This window comes from Ochotona princeps, chromosome 2 (assembly GCF_030435755.1).
Source record: "Ochotona princeps isolate mOchPri1 chromosome 2, mOchPri1.hap1, whole genome shotgun sequence".
NCBI lineage: Eukaryota > Metazoa > Chordata > Mammalia > Lagomorpha > Ochotonidae > Ochotona > Ochotona princeps.
In genome coordinates this window covers 108,954,211-108,967,461 of record NC_080833.1, presented here as the reverse complement: position 1 = coordinate 108,967,461, position 13,251 = coordinate 108,954,211, and the positions used below count along the sequence as shown (strand labels likewise).

Sequence of the window (13,251 nt, the reverse complement as noted above, 5' to 3'; positions counted from 1 at the left end):
TTACACCTGCTTTCTTAAAGTTTAGTGCTTAACTACTTGCATAAAATTGTTTGAAATCCCTACACTGTCCACACCCCAGACCAAGACATTAGCAAACTTGGGAATGAGGCTGGCAGGCATGAGTACTTATAAAGCTCCCTGGGAGATTGAGAACACTCCAACCACAGACCTTGGGTGTGCAGGAACTGGAGCACCTGAGCTCGTAGGTGCCTCCCTTTATTCTTGTGTGCTCCCAGATATTTGGACTTGGGGCTGGTGCCATGGCTCAACTGGATAATCCTCCCACCTATAAACACCAGCATCACCTATGGGTACTGGTTCGTGTCCTAGCTGCTCTATTTCCCACCCAGCTTCCTGCTTGTGACCTGGGAAAGCAGTAGAGGATGGCCCAAAGTACAGGATACTTTGGAATCCTGTACCCATGTGGGAGACCCCGAAGAAGCGCCTGGCTTTGGATGGGCTCAGCTTGAGTCTCTGCAGCCATTTGGGGAGTGAAAATCTGTCTTTCCAACAGAAATAAATCTTTATGAAAAAACCTGGGGCTCAGTTAAAAAACCGTTGACTGTGGGAAACAGTTCACTTGTTTTGATGAGATGGATCTGTCCCCATATAACCTCTGCCTCGGGCTAGTAGAGTGAAATATATATTCCCATTGTTGCTGGGCAGCAGGCCTGCCTAAAGTAGATTAAAAACCAGTTACTTCACTGTTCAAATAAATTGCATTATCAGCAAAGTGCTAAGCGTCATTATGCAACTGAAGGGCATATAATCTGAACACTGACAGTGAATGTGATGCCTCCAACTAGAGTCGGTTTATAAAAAAGGATGTATGTAGATTTATAAAAATGTTCTCTTTAATCAAGGCTTTTAAGGTGGAGCAGATTTCTCACATAAAATAGAAGTTTGCAATACATCGCAACATTAAAAAAAAAAATCAAGTCCTCATATGTACAACATCTGGCAGAAAACGAAAACAGAAACAGTGAGGTTACAGGATCCCGGTGACACCAGGGTCTTCCTCTCGGAGGCCCGCTCCATCCGCCTGGCATGCTCTGCAGGACCACGCGTGGCTGTGGCTCACAGAGTACTCCTCTGGCTGGTGAGGCGAAGCCAAGCGGCAAGCACCACATTCCCACAGTGTACTGAACATCCTTTAAATACCCAAGTGAGGAACAGGAAGGCGATGTAATGTTATCAGAAGGGTGTTAGGAACGAAGGGCAGCTGTTGGAGCCCAGGGCTGCCAAGTGGCTCCCAGCTTCATTTGTCTGGTTTCTTCGGCAGTGGCCTCCGGAACAGCAAGATGTGGGGCTCTGAAAGAGGGAGGGACCTCTGAGATAGGTTCGCCCCATTCAGTTCTTGGCACCACCAAAAGTGAATCCCAATGCCTCCCATCTATCACCCACTCAGATCTTCATAACTAAATTCAGACTGAAACATATGGCCTTAGCAACAGACTCAGAAGTTGGGCCTGCCTGCCAAGCAGAGAATTATGACCATCAGCTCCTTCACCGTGTTTCTACAGACCCAGAAGGGGATGGGGCCCTCATTAGTCTGGCCTGGCAGCTATTGCTATTGTCTGATGTTTTAACCAAGAAATAGCCTCTCCTTTGCTTATCTGGAACACATCCAGGAATGTGCTTTCCGGCAGGGAAGGAGGCAGGAGCCATGAGTATAACCAGGGTATGTATCTGGCCTTAAACAAAATGCCCTTGAGGTAGCTTACTCTTATTTTTCGTCACTCCAGTTTGGTTCAAATGGCAAAGCAGCTGAAAATGTGCCCCCCTCTCCCCTGTTTCCTCAGGTTCTGGAGCCGCGTTCCTCCATTCGCTCAGAGCTGCACTGAGCCCCCACACTGACCTGGTTCATGGATCATATAATGGACCCATCCCTGACTCTGCTGCACGCCCAGATTCCTCCATTCAGACTCAGACATCAGATGGGTTTTGGGGACCAGCTTGGCTATGTCCTTGGGCAGCATGACATGCCTGTAACAGAAACACAGGGGTATGGAGCACTCCATTCAGTTCTGGATACCCCATCTCTTGGATACAATCAAGTGCCTGGATCCAAGCCAAGGAAAGAAAGCCAAGCTGTTTCTGGCCTCCAGGAGTTTCTGCAAGCCTGTTATGGGGTAGAGGTGGCTGGAAATACTGGCCAAGTTATGTGAAGCCTCACAAAGGCAGATTAAAGAGTACAAATGAATGAGCAGTTCTAATGAATGAACGTTTGGGTTCCAGGCACCGCTGATGTTTATAATTCTGCCTCCTACAGGATCATCTGGCAGATTACCCACCATGCACCGGGATCCTCCAGGAGCGCTTGGTGCTGTCACATAGGGGAAGTCATCGTGTAGTTCAGGAATGGAGTGTGCAAGACCCACCATAGAAGGTGGGCTCTCGTTGGTCTTTTAAAAAAATCGTGACACTCAGGTTCCTAACTGGGAAGGGAAGTGCCATGAGCAGTGAGAAATCCCAGCTTCCCTACCAAGGGTAAATCGCCATGGCGAAGACATTATCCTGTGACTCAATCACACCGGCCCGGGTCGACGTCATCACGCACAGCGAAAATGTCCCAAGTGCTCTCTGCACTAGTTAGTGGAGGTTTGCTTTTTTTTTTTTTCATTCCCACCTTCTAAAGAGAAAATTCTAGTCTGAATGTTTGAAAATAGCTCACACTCTAACCAGCCCATGGAACAAAAATCTGGCAAAACAAAAACAAAAAAGTCCCTCTCTTAAACCAAAATGCCACTGCCAAACTACCAGTTATGTCTCCCGAAGGCTGAAGGCAGTGATTTCTCCCGGCCCTGCAGACGTGTCACCCGCAGACAGCGCTGGGTGCGGATGTAGAGGGAAGCAGCTGAGGGAGGTCAAAGTAATGGAGCCCACGAGCCGCCTCGGGGGATCCCGGCTTTTCCAAGTTGGTTAACGGGGCTGGTGAACCCTCATCAGGTGCCTGAAGGCACCAACAGGGTGGGGTGAAGGCACAAGCTTCCGTCCTCCCCATTCCCCCAAAATCTAGGAATAGTCTTTAACTATTACAAGGAATGCAGACATTTGGACAACTGCCTCCTGCCTCGCTTTCTAATCTTCTTATGGAATCAGAATTCTGACCCCAAACACTTTACCCATCTTGGGATGTACGGTCAGGGATTGCTGGTCCCTTTCTCTCCCAACCCTGTGTCCCCCGTCACATCCTCCAGAGTTCAGGGCCCCGTACTGACGGCGGAGCCGCGCCGTGTCGTAAGCAACCCCCTCCCACGGACCCGTTCCTCGCCGCCCCCTGCCTGGGAAGCCAGATCACCAAAGACCCCTGAATAAAAAACATCCACTTTCTCCAAACGCGGGAAGCCTGGCTGTTTCTGGCCGCTTTCACGCGGCGGATTCGACAGCAGCTTCCCAGCATGCCGAGACAAAGCGCTCGAGATGCAACAGGGTGAATGAAGGTGGTTAGACTCCACATCCCACTGCTTTTCACGGTCGCCAGACCCCCCTGCGCGCATGCGCCTGTCGCCAGGGGGAAGCTGTTCGCCCCTCCCTCCGCGCACGCGCGTTCCGCCCCGCGGCCACCTCGCCCGTTAGGCTCCCGCGCATGCGCACGCCCACCCCCGCCGCCTCCGTCCTCGCCTTCGCTCGTCCAAGACTCACGGCCTCGTTGCGGCTCCCCCACCCCACGACGGCACTAACCGGTATTCGAACTCCTCGTCGTCATATTTATCCGAATAATAAATCTGTTTGTGCGACATAACTCGGCCTGAGGGCCAGCAGCCCCGCGCGTCCAGCCTCTCAACTCCCGACAGCACGCGCTCCCACCCTCTTTGGCCTCACTTTCAAACACACCGCCCGCGCTTCCTATTGGGCTCCCGGGTTCGAGGCGGGACAGTTCCACCCTCAAGGCCTCCGATTGGTTTAGTCGTCCATGCGCCTCGAGCCCTTATTGGACTATCCCCCTTAAGTTTCTCAAGGCCGGGATTTGGGGCAAAGCTAGGCCTCTCGTTGGCTCTTACGACTCTTGTGTACGTTTTCGTGCTACTATTGGCTGGGTCGGGAAAGTGGGCGGGGCGAAGGAGGAACCGTGAGGTGGAGGGTCAGGGGTTAGTGGGGCCGGAAGTGAGTGTAATAAAGTTTCTCCAGGGAGGTTGGGCCTGGGGAGAAAGTTGGAGCGGCGACCTAAAGCAGGCAGTGGCGTGATCCGGAACCAGATCGGCCCGCGGTGCGGTGCGGAGACCCCATGAAGCCCTGGTGAGTTTGATTTTTTTTGTCGCCTTAGGCAACCCACTCCTCCACCCCGGAACCCCTCTCCCGGGACCCCACTTCCGGTCTCCAGGACAAGTCCCGCCCCGGAGACCCCCTCCCCGGAAGTCCCACCCCTCAACTTCAGGGGGCTCCCTGAATCCCGCAGGTTTTTCTGAATGTTTTGTCTCTGACCTTTCCCTGGAAGCCCAGCTTTCCTGGAAGTCCCTCCCCCAGACGTGTTTCTGAGTCTCACAGGACACCTTCGCTAGTCCTCTCAAACCCCGCCTCCTCGCCCCGGTTCTCCACTAGCTCCTGTCCGTCAAAAGCCCCGTCTCCCGATGGCCTGCCCCCTCAGGGCCCCGCCCCTTAACTGCTGTCCGTCAAAGCCTGCCTCCCTAACCGGCAAAGCCCGGCTCAGCCCGGAGGCCACGCCCAGAGCCCCGCCCCTCTGAGCCCCGCCCCTTCCGCCGTCCACGTCTTCGAGTCCCAAAGTGTGGACCGCAGCGCGCATCCTTGGGGACCACGCCCCCTTTGTCTTCATCCCCCTACGTTCCCCTACTTCCCGTCCACTTGGCGGTGTTCTCTCTCTGGGGCCTCGGGTCCAGTGTTTTCCCGCTCACTGCAGGCGGTCGTTCGCCTCTCCCTTGCCCGCCCCGCGCCGGCGTGGACCTGCGTGGTGGTGGTCGGGCTTGGGGTCTGAAATAAGAGTGGGAGAGAGAGAGAGATGCACCCCCCTCATGGAGTTTCCTTTTTAGGACCCATCCTGCCACAGACATAGCTGTAGTTTGTAGCTCTCTGTGGCCAGATGGGGCCGTGGAATTGTTGATGTGATGGAAATATCTACTATCAAAAAAAGGTGGTTTGGGACTGATTAGGGATTCCTGGCGTGTGTGTGTGTGTGAGTGTGTGCGTGTGGTATTCTTCAGGCTCTAGCCCTCTGGCTCTTCCCCTCCCCTAACCAGCCTTCTTGTCTGGGCATTCTTCCTGGCTCCTTTTATCCTGCCTTCCCTGCTAGTAACATTCCTGAGGCTTTCGCCATTTCCTGCTCCTTCCCGCTCCTCTCGCCTCCTCCCCTCCAACACCCAGGCCCCTGAACTTCCTAGTAGGCTTTAGTCTTTCTTCCTATGCAAAGCTAGCGTCCTGCTTCCATTTTCTTCCAAGTGCTCACACCTGTGGGTCATTGCCTACCTGCTGATACTGCAGGCTCCCAGAGGCATGCCATCCGTGACTGTGTGTGTGTGTGTGTGTCGGGAATGTGAAGCCAGGGCACACACCTTTCCTTCTCTGCCTGAGACCTGAGGTCTTAGGAAATGGATCGATGGAATTCCTTCTCAGGAGTGGCAGATGGAATGCCCAGCTTCCATGAGAAGGACTGTACCTGGCTAGCACAGTTAAAGTGCTGGTATTGGTAATCTATACATGTATATATAATGATTTGAATTAAACCTAAGGGTTACTGTGAGGAGAGCTGGGGAGGAGGAGGAGGAGAGGTGCTCTACTTTCTGTGTTTTGATCATTTTCCAACTTCTTCTCTGGCTTCCTCAAGCAGCACTGTGGCAGGAAGCTGTGGGTGGAAGGATGGGTTTGGAAGGACTGTGTGTGTCCGGCTTCTGCCCGCTCTCTTCCCCACACCCCTTTCTGCTGTCTTACTAGCACACCTCTGTGTCCTGACCTCTATAGCCCTTCATGACTCCCTAGGGTGAGGACCCTGTCCTATGTTGTGGGGCGGGTGGAGTGGTGCCAGAGGAGGGTGTGAATCTGTCTGCCTGGCAAGCCCAGGGATGCCTTGGACAGTATCCCGCCCCCTCCTCCCCCTTGCCAGTGTGCTTTGCTGATTAGGCCTCCTATGGGATAGGGGCAGAACAGGGCTCGGTCCCCTTGGAGTGGGAGGTGCCACAAGCAGAGAAAGGCTTGCCCAGCTCCTTGGCAGATCCCTCCTGGGTCGGGCTCTTATTCCCTTCCCTTCATGAGCTTTGCCCTTCCTCTTGGTCCCACTGTGCATCCACTGGGACCATTTGTTTTGCCATTCCCCAGCTGGTATAGCCGAAGATGCTAATGGCCCAGGCTCCCTGGGACTATCATCACCCCCACTGTACGTGGTAGTGATGAGACATCAGTGGCCTGGGCTGGCCCATGGTGGAATTTGAGTGCTCAACCAGGACAGGAAGGGAAATCTCCTCCCTTTTCCACCGCCAGCTGCCTCGATTTCCTCCCTCATTCCCCCAGCCCTCCCCTGGCTTCCTGCATTCTTTGGCCTGTCCATGTCCGGTTTGGATTGATCCAGACCTTCTCTTATCTCCCTCCTTTCCTTCCTCCTCCATCCTTTCCTCCCAGCTCCCACCACTTCCTCCCCCCTCCACTGGTTGGTTGGTTAGGGTAGGGGAGAGGGGCAGAAGAGCTCTACCCTCTTACCCCTGCTCTGAGTTCTGGGTTGGGGCGGTGGCAGGAGGGGCGGGGGGTGGGGTGGGAACTCAGCCCCTCGGAGCCTATGAGTCAGCACTGCTCTCAGGATTGGTCTGTCCCTCAGCTCCACGCCCTTGGGGAGGAGCCAGGCAGCTCTGGGTCCAGCCAGGTCCCTTCTCTGCCAGAGAAGAGGCTCAACGCTGGGCTGGGCGGGGATGGGGCCCGAAACTGTCCAGGGCTGAGCCGGGGGAGCAGAAGCCACTTGTCCCTCTCCCTCCCCAAGACCCCCTGCCGCTCCTGGGCCACCGGGGTCCCTCGGGCTAAAGGCCTGGGGATGCCCCCTGCCTGGCCCCCTTGCCACAGCTGGCAGGGGGGCCGGGCCGGGCAGCAGCCCTGCTCTTATCCCAGCCATGGATCTCTTGCCCCCCAAGCCCAAGTACAACCCACTTCGGAATGAGTCTGTGTCCTCGCTTGAAGAGGGGGCTTCAGGGTCGACGCCTCCGGAGGAGCTGCCATCCCCCTCTGCCTCCTCCCTGGGGCCCATCTTGCCTCCCCTGCCCGGTGACGACAGCCCCACCACCCTGTGCTCCTTCTTCCCTCGGATGAGCACCCTGAAGCTGGCCAACCCAGTTGGGGGACGCCCGGGATCCAAAGGGGAGCCAGGCAGGGCGGCAGCTGAGGACAGGGAGGGGTTTGCAGGGGCAGCCATGCCGGACTCAGGCCCCCTGCCCCTCCTCCAGGACATGAACAAGCTGAGTGGAGGCGGCGGGCGCAGAACTCGGGTGGAAGGGGGCCAGCTGGGGGGCGAGGAGTGGACCCGCCACGGGAGCTTTGTCAATAAGCCCACGCGGGGCTGGCTGCATCCCAACGACAAAGTCATGGGACCTGGGGTTTCCTACTTGGTTCGGGTGAGTGACCGTCCCTCCCACTCCCTCCTGTGGTATCCCTGCAGTTCTTGCATGCGCTCGCTGGCTGCAGCTATGCCAGTCTTTCTCTGCTAACCCCTCTGTGTTGGTGTCCTGCTGCTCAACCTTTCTTACCTATTCTCTGGTCCCTGCCAGGCTCTCCCTTTCCAACCCTGCCGTGCTTCGCACAATGCCTAGCACCTCCAGAGGCAAATGTTGGGGTGATATTGAGACCTCCCTTTTTTTCCGGAGATGTCACTCAATCCCACCCAGTGCCTGTCATGCCCCTCCTGAGCCTTCTTCCTTCCTAGTGCATGAGGGGCTCCTGGCTTGTCCTGTCCCTCACTGCTTAGTGCTTGGTCTGTTGTGCACAGTGGGATGTGGCCATGGGCAGGGGATGAGCTGCCTCAGCTTTCCTTCCCTTAGGGACTATAGAAGGAAGTGTCCTGGAGCCTCTAACATGGGGGCAGGGGCAGGGGTGGGAGAGATGTATAAACTGTCATCCCCTCTTTCCCCTGCCCTCAGTACATGGGTTGTGTGGAGGTCCTGCAGTCCATGCGCGCTCTGGACTTCAACACCCGGACCCAGGTCACCAGGTTAGTGAGCAGGGCGTGTGTGAATCTGGGGCTTGATGAGGCTGTGGGCCCCAGGTGTGGGTGCTGGTACTCACGATATCCTCCCCCCATCCCTGTGGGTGGGTAGGTGGGTCGAGAGAAAGGTAGAACAGCAAATCCAAGTTTGAGTGCAAAGGGTTCCCTCTTGACTGGGGTCTTCCTTACCTCCCCCCAGATTTCAGGGTTATGGGCAAGTGGGGCTGGGGTAGGAAGTGGGGTTAGACGGGAAGCAGCTGACTACTGCCTCTGGAAAGGGACTGGGAGGTTGGGGAGCTGGAAGTGGGTGGCGCCATCCCCACTGAAGCCCTAACCCAATCAGCCAGGAAGCGGTCTCTCAGTGTCATCAAATATTAAAGGCCCTTAATTCAATCCACCACGACGACAAAGAGCCCGGAGTACCCTGGGAGTCTGGCCTGGCCTTCCCCTCCCCCAGCTGGGGGTGGGGCAGAGGGAAGCTGTGGGTCTGAATCCCCCGTCTTTCCTCAGGGAAGCCATCAGTCTGGTGTGTGAGGCTGTGCCAGGTGCTAAGGGAGCCACCCGGAGGAGAAAGGTACCTGGGGTTCATTGATGGAGCTGGGGCTGCTGCTGAAAGGGGCGGGGAACAGGGCCCAGGGGAGGCCAGGAGGCAGGATTCCCAGTTTCTGAGACCCTGCGCCCTTTGCAGCCCTGTGGCCGCCCACTCAGTTCCATCCTGGGCAGGAGTAACCTGAAATTTGCCGGAATGCCAATCACCCTCACTGTCTCTACCAGCAGCCTCAACCTCATGGCCGCCGACTGCAAACAGGTGGGTAGGGTTGGGTAGGGGGAACGAGAAACTCGGACAGCAGAGTAGAGGGCAGGTGCAATGATGAAGCCAAAATCTAGAGCAGAGGGCCTTGGAGTGACCAGATGGCAGGCAGAAACAGGGCAAGGAGGCAAGAGAAGGAGGCTGGGATGCCAGAGTTCTCCTGGGCTGGGGGGTGGGCAGCCTGACATGCATTATTCCTCTCCTTTTCCACCCCCTGTTCCAATTCTCAGATCATTGCCAACCACCACATGCAATCTATCTCATTTGCGTCCGGCGGGGATCCGGTGAGTTGAGGAACAGAGCACAGGTCATGGGAGAAGAGTGAAGGGCTGGTGGTTGGGAAGTCACTGGCCAGGGCATTGGGGGCACTTGGGTTGCAAGGGCACCTGGAAAGGGACTGGATCATAGGGGCCAGGTAGAGCTAGAAAATTTTGCTAACTTGCCTGTCCTGACCGTCCGCCATAGGACACAGCTGAGTATGTCGCCTATGTTGCCAAAGACCCTGTGAATCAGAGAGGTGAGGTGTGGTGGGGGCACTGGGTGGGGCTGGCTGTGTGGGAGGCAGATGAGCAGGGTTAGGGCCAGGGTCATCTTTCCCCGCTTACTGAGCAGAGATGAGGAAGGACTCCTGAGGCACAAGAGGGCCCCTTTCTATGACCCCTTCCCCCCACCAAGGTGGCCACACCTCTGAGCTCACAGGCAGCCTTTGCTGTGCCCACAGCCTGTCACATCCTGGAGTGTCCTGAAGGGCTTGCCCAGGATGTCATCAGCACTATTGGCCAGGCCTTCGAGTTACGCTTCAAACAATACCTCAGGAATCCACCCAAGCTGGTCACCCCCCACGACAGGTGAGCACAGTGCCGGGGTTGGGAGGCCCCAGGCCCAGGCAGGGAATGCCGGCCTACTCTTCCCATGCTGGAGCTCAGGGAGGCTCAGGGAAGGAAATAACCTGTGTGCCCTGCTTCCCACTTCCTGTGATTCTTAGGTTTCCGGTGGCCATTAGGCCCGCCTGCTGCAGGGCCAGCTCTTCCTCTGCCCGCCTGCCTGCTTGCCTGCCGGGGGGCTGGGTCTCAGGGCCTCCACACTGTACTTCTTCCTCTGGCTGTAGGAGCTTTCCTGACACCTCGTTTCTGGGCTTGCCATCTTTCCTGCCCATTTCCCTCTCTCTCATCTTCTGTGTCTTCCTGCTTTTAGAATCCATCAAGCGCATGGCTCTGGGAGAGTGGCCGTTTGTTCTGAGAGCCCTGCCTCCCCCACCACAGGCTTCAAGGACCGAGCAGCAGGAGCAGTATGGATAGTGTATCTAAAGTTAAAATACTCAATCACATGCCCTCCCCATGGGGGTCCTGCTCCCCTCCCTCTTGGGAGATAGCTTCTGTGAGCAAGTGCATGAGCTGTACAGTCCAACCTGAATTTAAACCTCAACTTTGCAACCTTTTAGTTTGGAGGGCGTTTACGCCAATCATTTCACCTCTCACTTTCATTTTCCTCTTCTATAAAAGTGGGAAAGGAAAGCATTACCTGACAGGGTGGCCAGATGGGTGAAATGACTTGTACCTGTGAAACACCTTGAACCTATAAACACCCAGCCTTAAGCCTGTCTGACCCAAAGGCCCCATGTGTATGCAGTGTTACGTTCCCTCCTCCTGCCCCACCACTCCTTCACATCCTCCTGCCTCACTCCTTCCTGTCCCCCTCAGAATGGCTGGCTTTGATGGATCGGCTTGGGATGAAGAGGAGGAAGAGCTCCCTGACCATCAGTACTATAATGATTTCCCGGGCAAAGAACCCCCTCTTGGGGGGGTGGTAGACATGAGGCTTCGAGACGGAGCCGTCTCCGGGGCTGCCCGACCCCCCCCACCCAATGCCCAGACCCCCAGCCACTTGGGAGCCACTCTGGTGAGTTGCTGGGATGGAGGTGGACTGGGCCTGGGCTGGGCAGGACTACTGGTCTCACTTTAGTTTGATTCCCTGCAGCCCGTAGGGCAGCCTGTCGGAGGAGAGCCGGAAGGCCGCAAACAGATGCCGCCTCAACCACCCTGCCCAGGTATGAAGGGAGCTTTTTATTGTACTTATTTATTTTGAGAGGCAGAATCAGAGAGAAAGAAAGCAAGCTCCCATCCACTGGTTTGCTCCCTAAATGCTCAAGAGCAGCTAGGACCTGGGATGGGGCTGAAGCCAACAGCTAGGAATTCCGTGGAGGGGTCTCTCCTGTGGGCAGTAGGAACCCAGTTAGGAGCATGTCTTAGAGCTGCCTCCTAAGGTCTACATGAGCAGGAAGCTGGAGTCAGGAGCTGGGTGTTGAACCAAGGCACCATGATACGAAATGCAGGTGTTTTAGTCTCACACGCTTGCCCCTGAAGGGAACTGAGGGTGGGGACAAGCCAGGACTGTGGCAGGCAGGGCTGAGAACATTGTGGAACATCCCTTGCCTCTGCAGGTAGAGAGCTCTTTGATGATCCCTCCTATGTCAACGTCCAGAACCTAGACAAGGCCCGGCAAGCAGCAGGAGGGGCTGTGCCCCCCAACACCACCACCAATGGCAGTGCACCCCGAGACCTCTTTGACATGAGTGAGCAGTACTCTTTGCTTTCTGCATTGTCCCCACCTTCCCACTTGGGTCCTCTCTTTCCTTCCTGTCTGCTCTTCCCATCCTGCAGGTCTGGGTCCTGGGTGTTCATTGTGCCAGCTGCCTTTCCTAGCTCTTTCTCTCTCTCTCACCCCCCCAGAGCCCTTTGAAGATGCACTTCGGGTACCTCCGCCTCCCCAGTCGCTGTCCATGGCTGAGCAGCTGCAACGAGAGCCCTGGTTCCATGGCAAGCTGAGCCGGCGGGAGGCCGAGGCGCTGCTACAGCTCAACGGGGACTTCCTGGTGCGGGAGAGCACCACCACTCCTGGCCAGTATGTGCTCACTGGCCTACAGAGTGGGCAGCCCAAGCACCTGCTGCTGGTGGACCCTGAGGGTGTGGTGAGTAGCAGGGGGATGGAGTTGGCTGGCAGAAAGGAAGGACTGGCATCCTCTGCTGCAGCCCTGTGCTCTCTCACTGCCTTCTGGGCTTGCCCCACTGGGCAGCTGTCTGGCTGTCCCGTCTCACACCCCGAGGCTCAGCTGTCTGCCTAACAGTCCTGGCCAAGACTAAGCCCCTCCCCCGTCAAACTGAAGCCCCATAGAGCAAGACAGTGCTCCCTGCTTCTGTGTCCCTCCTCTGACAGACCAGGAAGCCAGCGATGGCCCATGGTTAGTGGCTGCACCCTAGCAAGTTTGCTCTCTCAGACCAGTACACTACTCCTCAGAACTTTGCTTGCTTTCTTTTCTGTAGCCTTCCCAGCCTCCTTCCCCCCACCGCCCTTTTTTTTTTTTTTTTTACTTGTAAGACACAGCAACTTCTCACGTGAGGAAAAGTGTAGACTACCCTCAGCGTCTCCTGGGTTCCCTCACTGGCCCACTCCCACAAGTGGCTCTAGCATCTTTCTCCAGAGGGCATCACTCACTGCTAGGGACTCCCAGCCTTCACGCCCCCCCCACCGTCATTTTGTCTTTGCTCACTCTTCCTGAAGACTTCACTGTCTTCAGGCCCCAGACAGCCCTGGGCCTTGACTCCTCTTGTAAGCTGAGGTGCTTCCTCCTTCCCTCCTCAGGTTCGGACGAAGGACCACCGCTTTGAGAGCGTCAGTCACCTCATCAGCTACCACATGGACAATCACTTGCCCATCATCTCTGCGGGCAGCGAACTGTGTCTCCAGCAGCCAGTGGAGCGGAAACCATGACCTGGCACCCCACCCCACCCCGGGGGCTGTCTTGCAAAAGATGCCCTCTGGCTCCTCCCGCCCTAGTCCCTCACTCTCAGGACCTGGAGTGGAAGCTGCGAGTTATGTGGACCCTGGGGTTAGCGTTCAGCTGAGAGTGGGCAGGAGGATTTGAGTCAGGAGCCTGGGGTAGAATCCTGCTTCTCCCCAAACCTCACCAAAGTATTAATGTGCAGAGTGGCCCCCCTACCTGGGCCTTGCCTGTGCCAACCTGATGCCCCCTGCCATCAATAAGATAGGCCCAGTGGAGCAATTGCCCTTCTGGGGAAGGGGGAACATCACACCTCGGGTCTACTACCCCCTGGGCTTCAGGGAACCATAGACCACCCTCAGCAACCTCCCTCCCCCACCCCAATGTTTCAACTTTGTGCCTTTGACCATCTCCTAGGTCTGAAGATATTTTATGCAAAGAGTTCAAGGACAGGGGTGCTGACATCTGCTGGGGCCCTGTCCTCCTGGCTCAGCACTTACTCCAGTTTGGCTTGGGAGAACAGGGCAGCAG

At 56.2% G+C, this 13,251-nt stretch overlaps 2 protein-coding genes across 3 annotated transcripts; one reads left to right on the top strand and one right to left on the bottom strand.

Moving 5' to 3' along the window:
• Positions 1 to 832: 832 nt before the first annotated feature.
• CKS1B (CDC28 protein kinase regulatory subunit 1B) lies at positions 833 to 3,840 on the bottom strand. The gene is made up of 3 exons (XM_004588980.4): positions 3,685 to 3,840; positions 1,859 to 1,986; positions 833 to 1,311 (listed from the first exon to the last, which is right to left on the bottom strand). The coding sequence occupies exons 1-3, from the start codon at positions 3,741 to 3,743 to the stop codon at positions 1,259 to 1,261; spliced, it is 240 nt and encodes a 79-aa protein (XP_004589037.1). The 5' UTR covers positions 3,744 to 3,840; the 3' UTR covers positions 833 to 1,258.
• Positions 3,841 to 4,083: 243 nt separating this feature from the next.
• SHC1 (SHC adaptor protein 1) lies at positions 4,084 to 12,987 on the top strand. 2 transcript variants are annotated; one of them, XM_004588979.4, is made up of 13 exons: positions 4,084 to 4,239; positions 7,377 to 7,544; positions 8,067 to 8,137; positions 8,642 to 8,705; positions 8,820 to 8,939; positions 9,173 to 9,226; positions 9,408 to 9,459; positions 9,664 to 9,790; positions 10,643 to 10,841; positions 10,920 to 10,989; positions 11,383 to 11,514; positions 11,672 to 11,910; positions 12,582 to 12,987. In XM_004588979.4, exons 2-13 carry the CDS (start codon positions 7,380 to 7,382, stop codon positions 12,708 to 12,710), a joined length of 1,422 nt encoding a protein of 473 aa, XP_004589036.2. In that variant the 5' UTR covers positions 4,084 to 4,239; positions 7,377 to 7,379; the 3' UTR covers positions 12,711 to 12,987. The 2 variants fall into 2 exon arrangements, with proteins under 2 accessions (XP_004589036.2, XP_004589035.2); XM_004588978.2 differs by lacking the exon at positions 4,084 to 4,239 and having other exon boundaries at positions 6,704 to 7,544.
• Positions 12,988 to 13,251: the final 264 nt, after the last annotated feature.

Bases quoted from the DNA above. Each gene is read 5' to 3' on its own strand.
- CKS1B (XM_004588980.4), bottom strand. From the start codon at position 3,743: ATGTCGCACAAACAGATTTATTATTCGGATAAATATGACGACGAGGAG. The intron at 1,987-3,684 runs GTTAGTGCCGTC...TTTCTGTTACAG, and splicing joins GACGAGGAGTTCGAATACCG to GCATGTCATGCTGCCCAAGG. The intron at 1,312-1,858 runs GTCAGTGTGGGG...TCCCTCTTTCAG, and splicing joins TTATATGATCCATGAACCAG to AGCCCCACATCTTGCTGTTC.
- SHC1 (XM_004588978.2), top strand. From the start codon at position 7,047: ATGGATCTCTTGCCCCCCAAGCCCAAGTACAACCCACTTCGGAATGAG. The intron at 10,990-11,382 runs GTATGAAGGGAG...TTGCCTCTGCAG, and splicing joins GCCTCAACCACCCTGCCCAG to GTAGAGAGCTCTTTGATGAT. The intron at 11,911-12,581 runs GTGAGTAGCAGG...TTCCCTCCTCAG, and splicing joins TGGTGGACCCTGAGGGTGTG to GTTCGGACGAAGGACCACCG.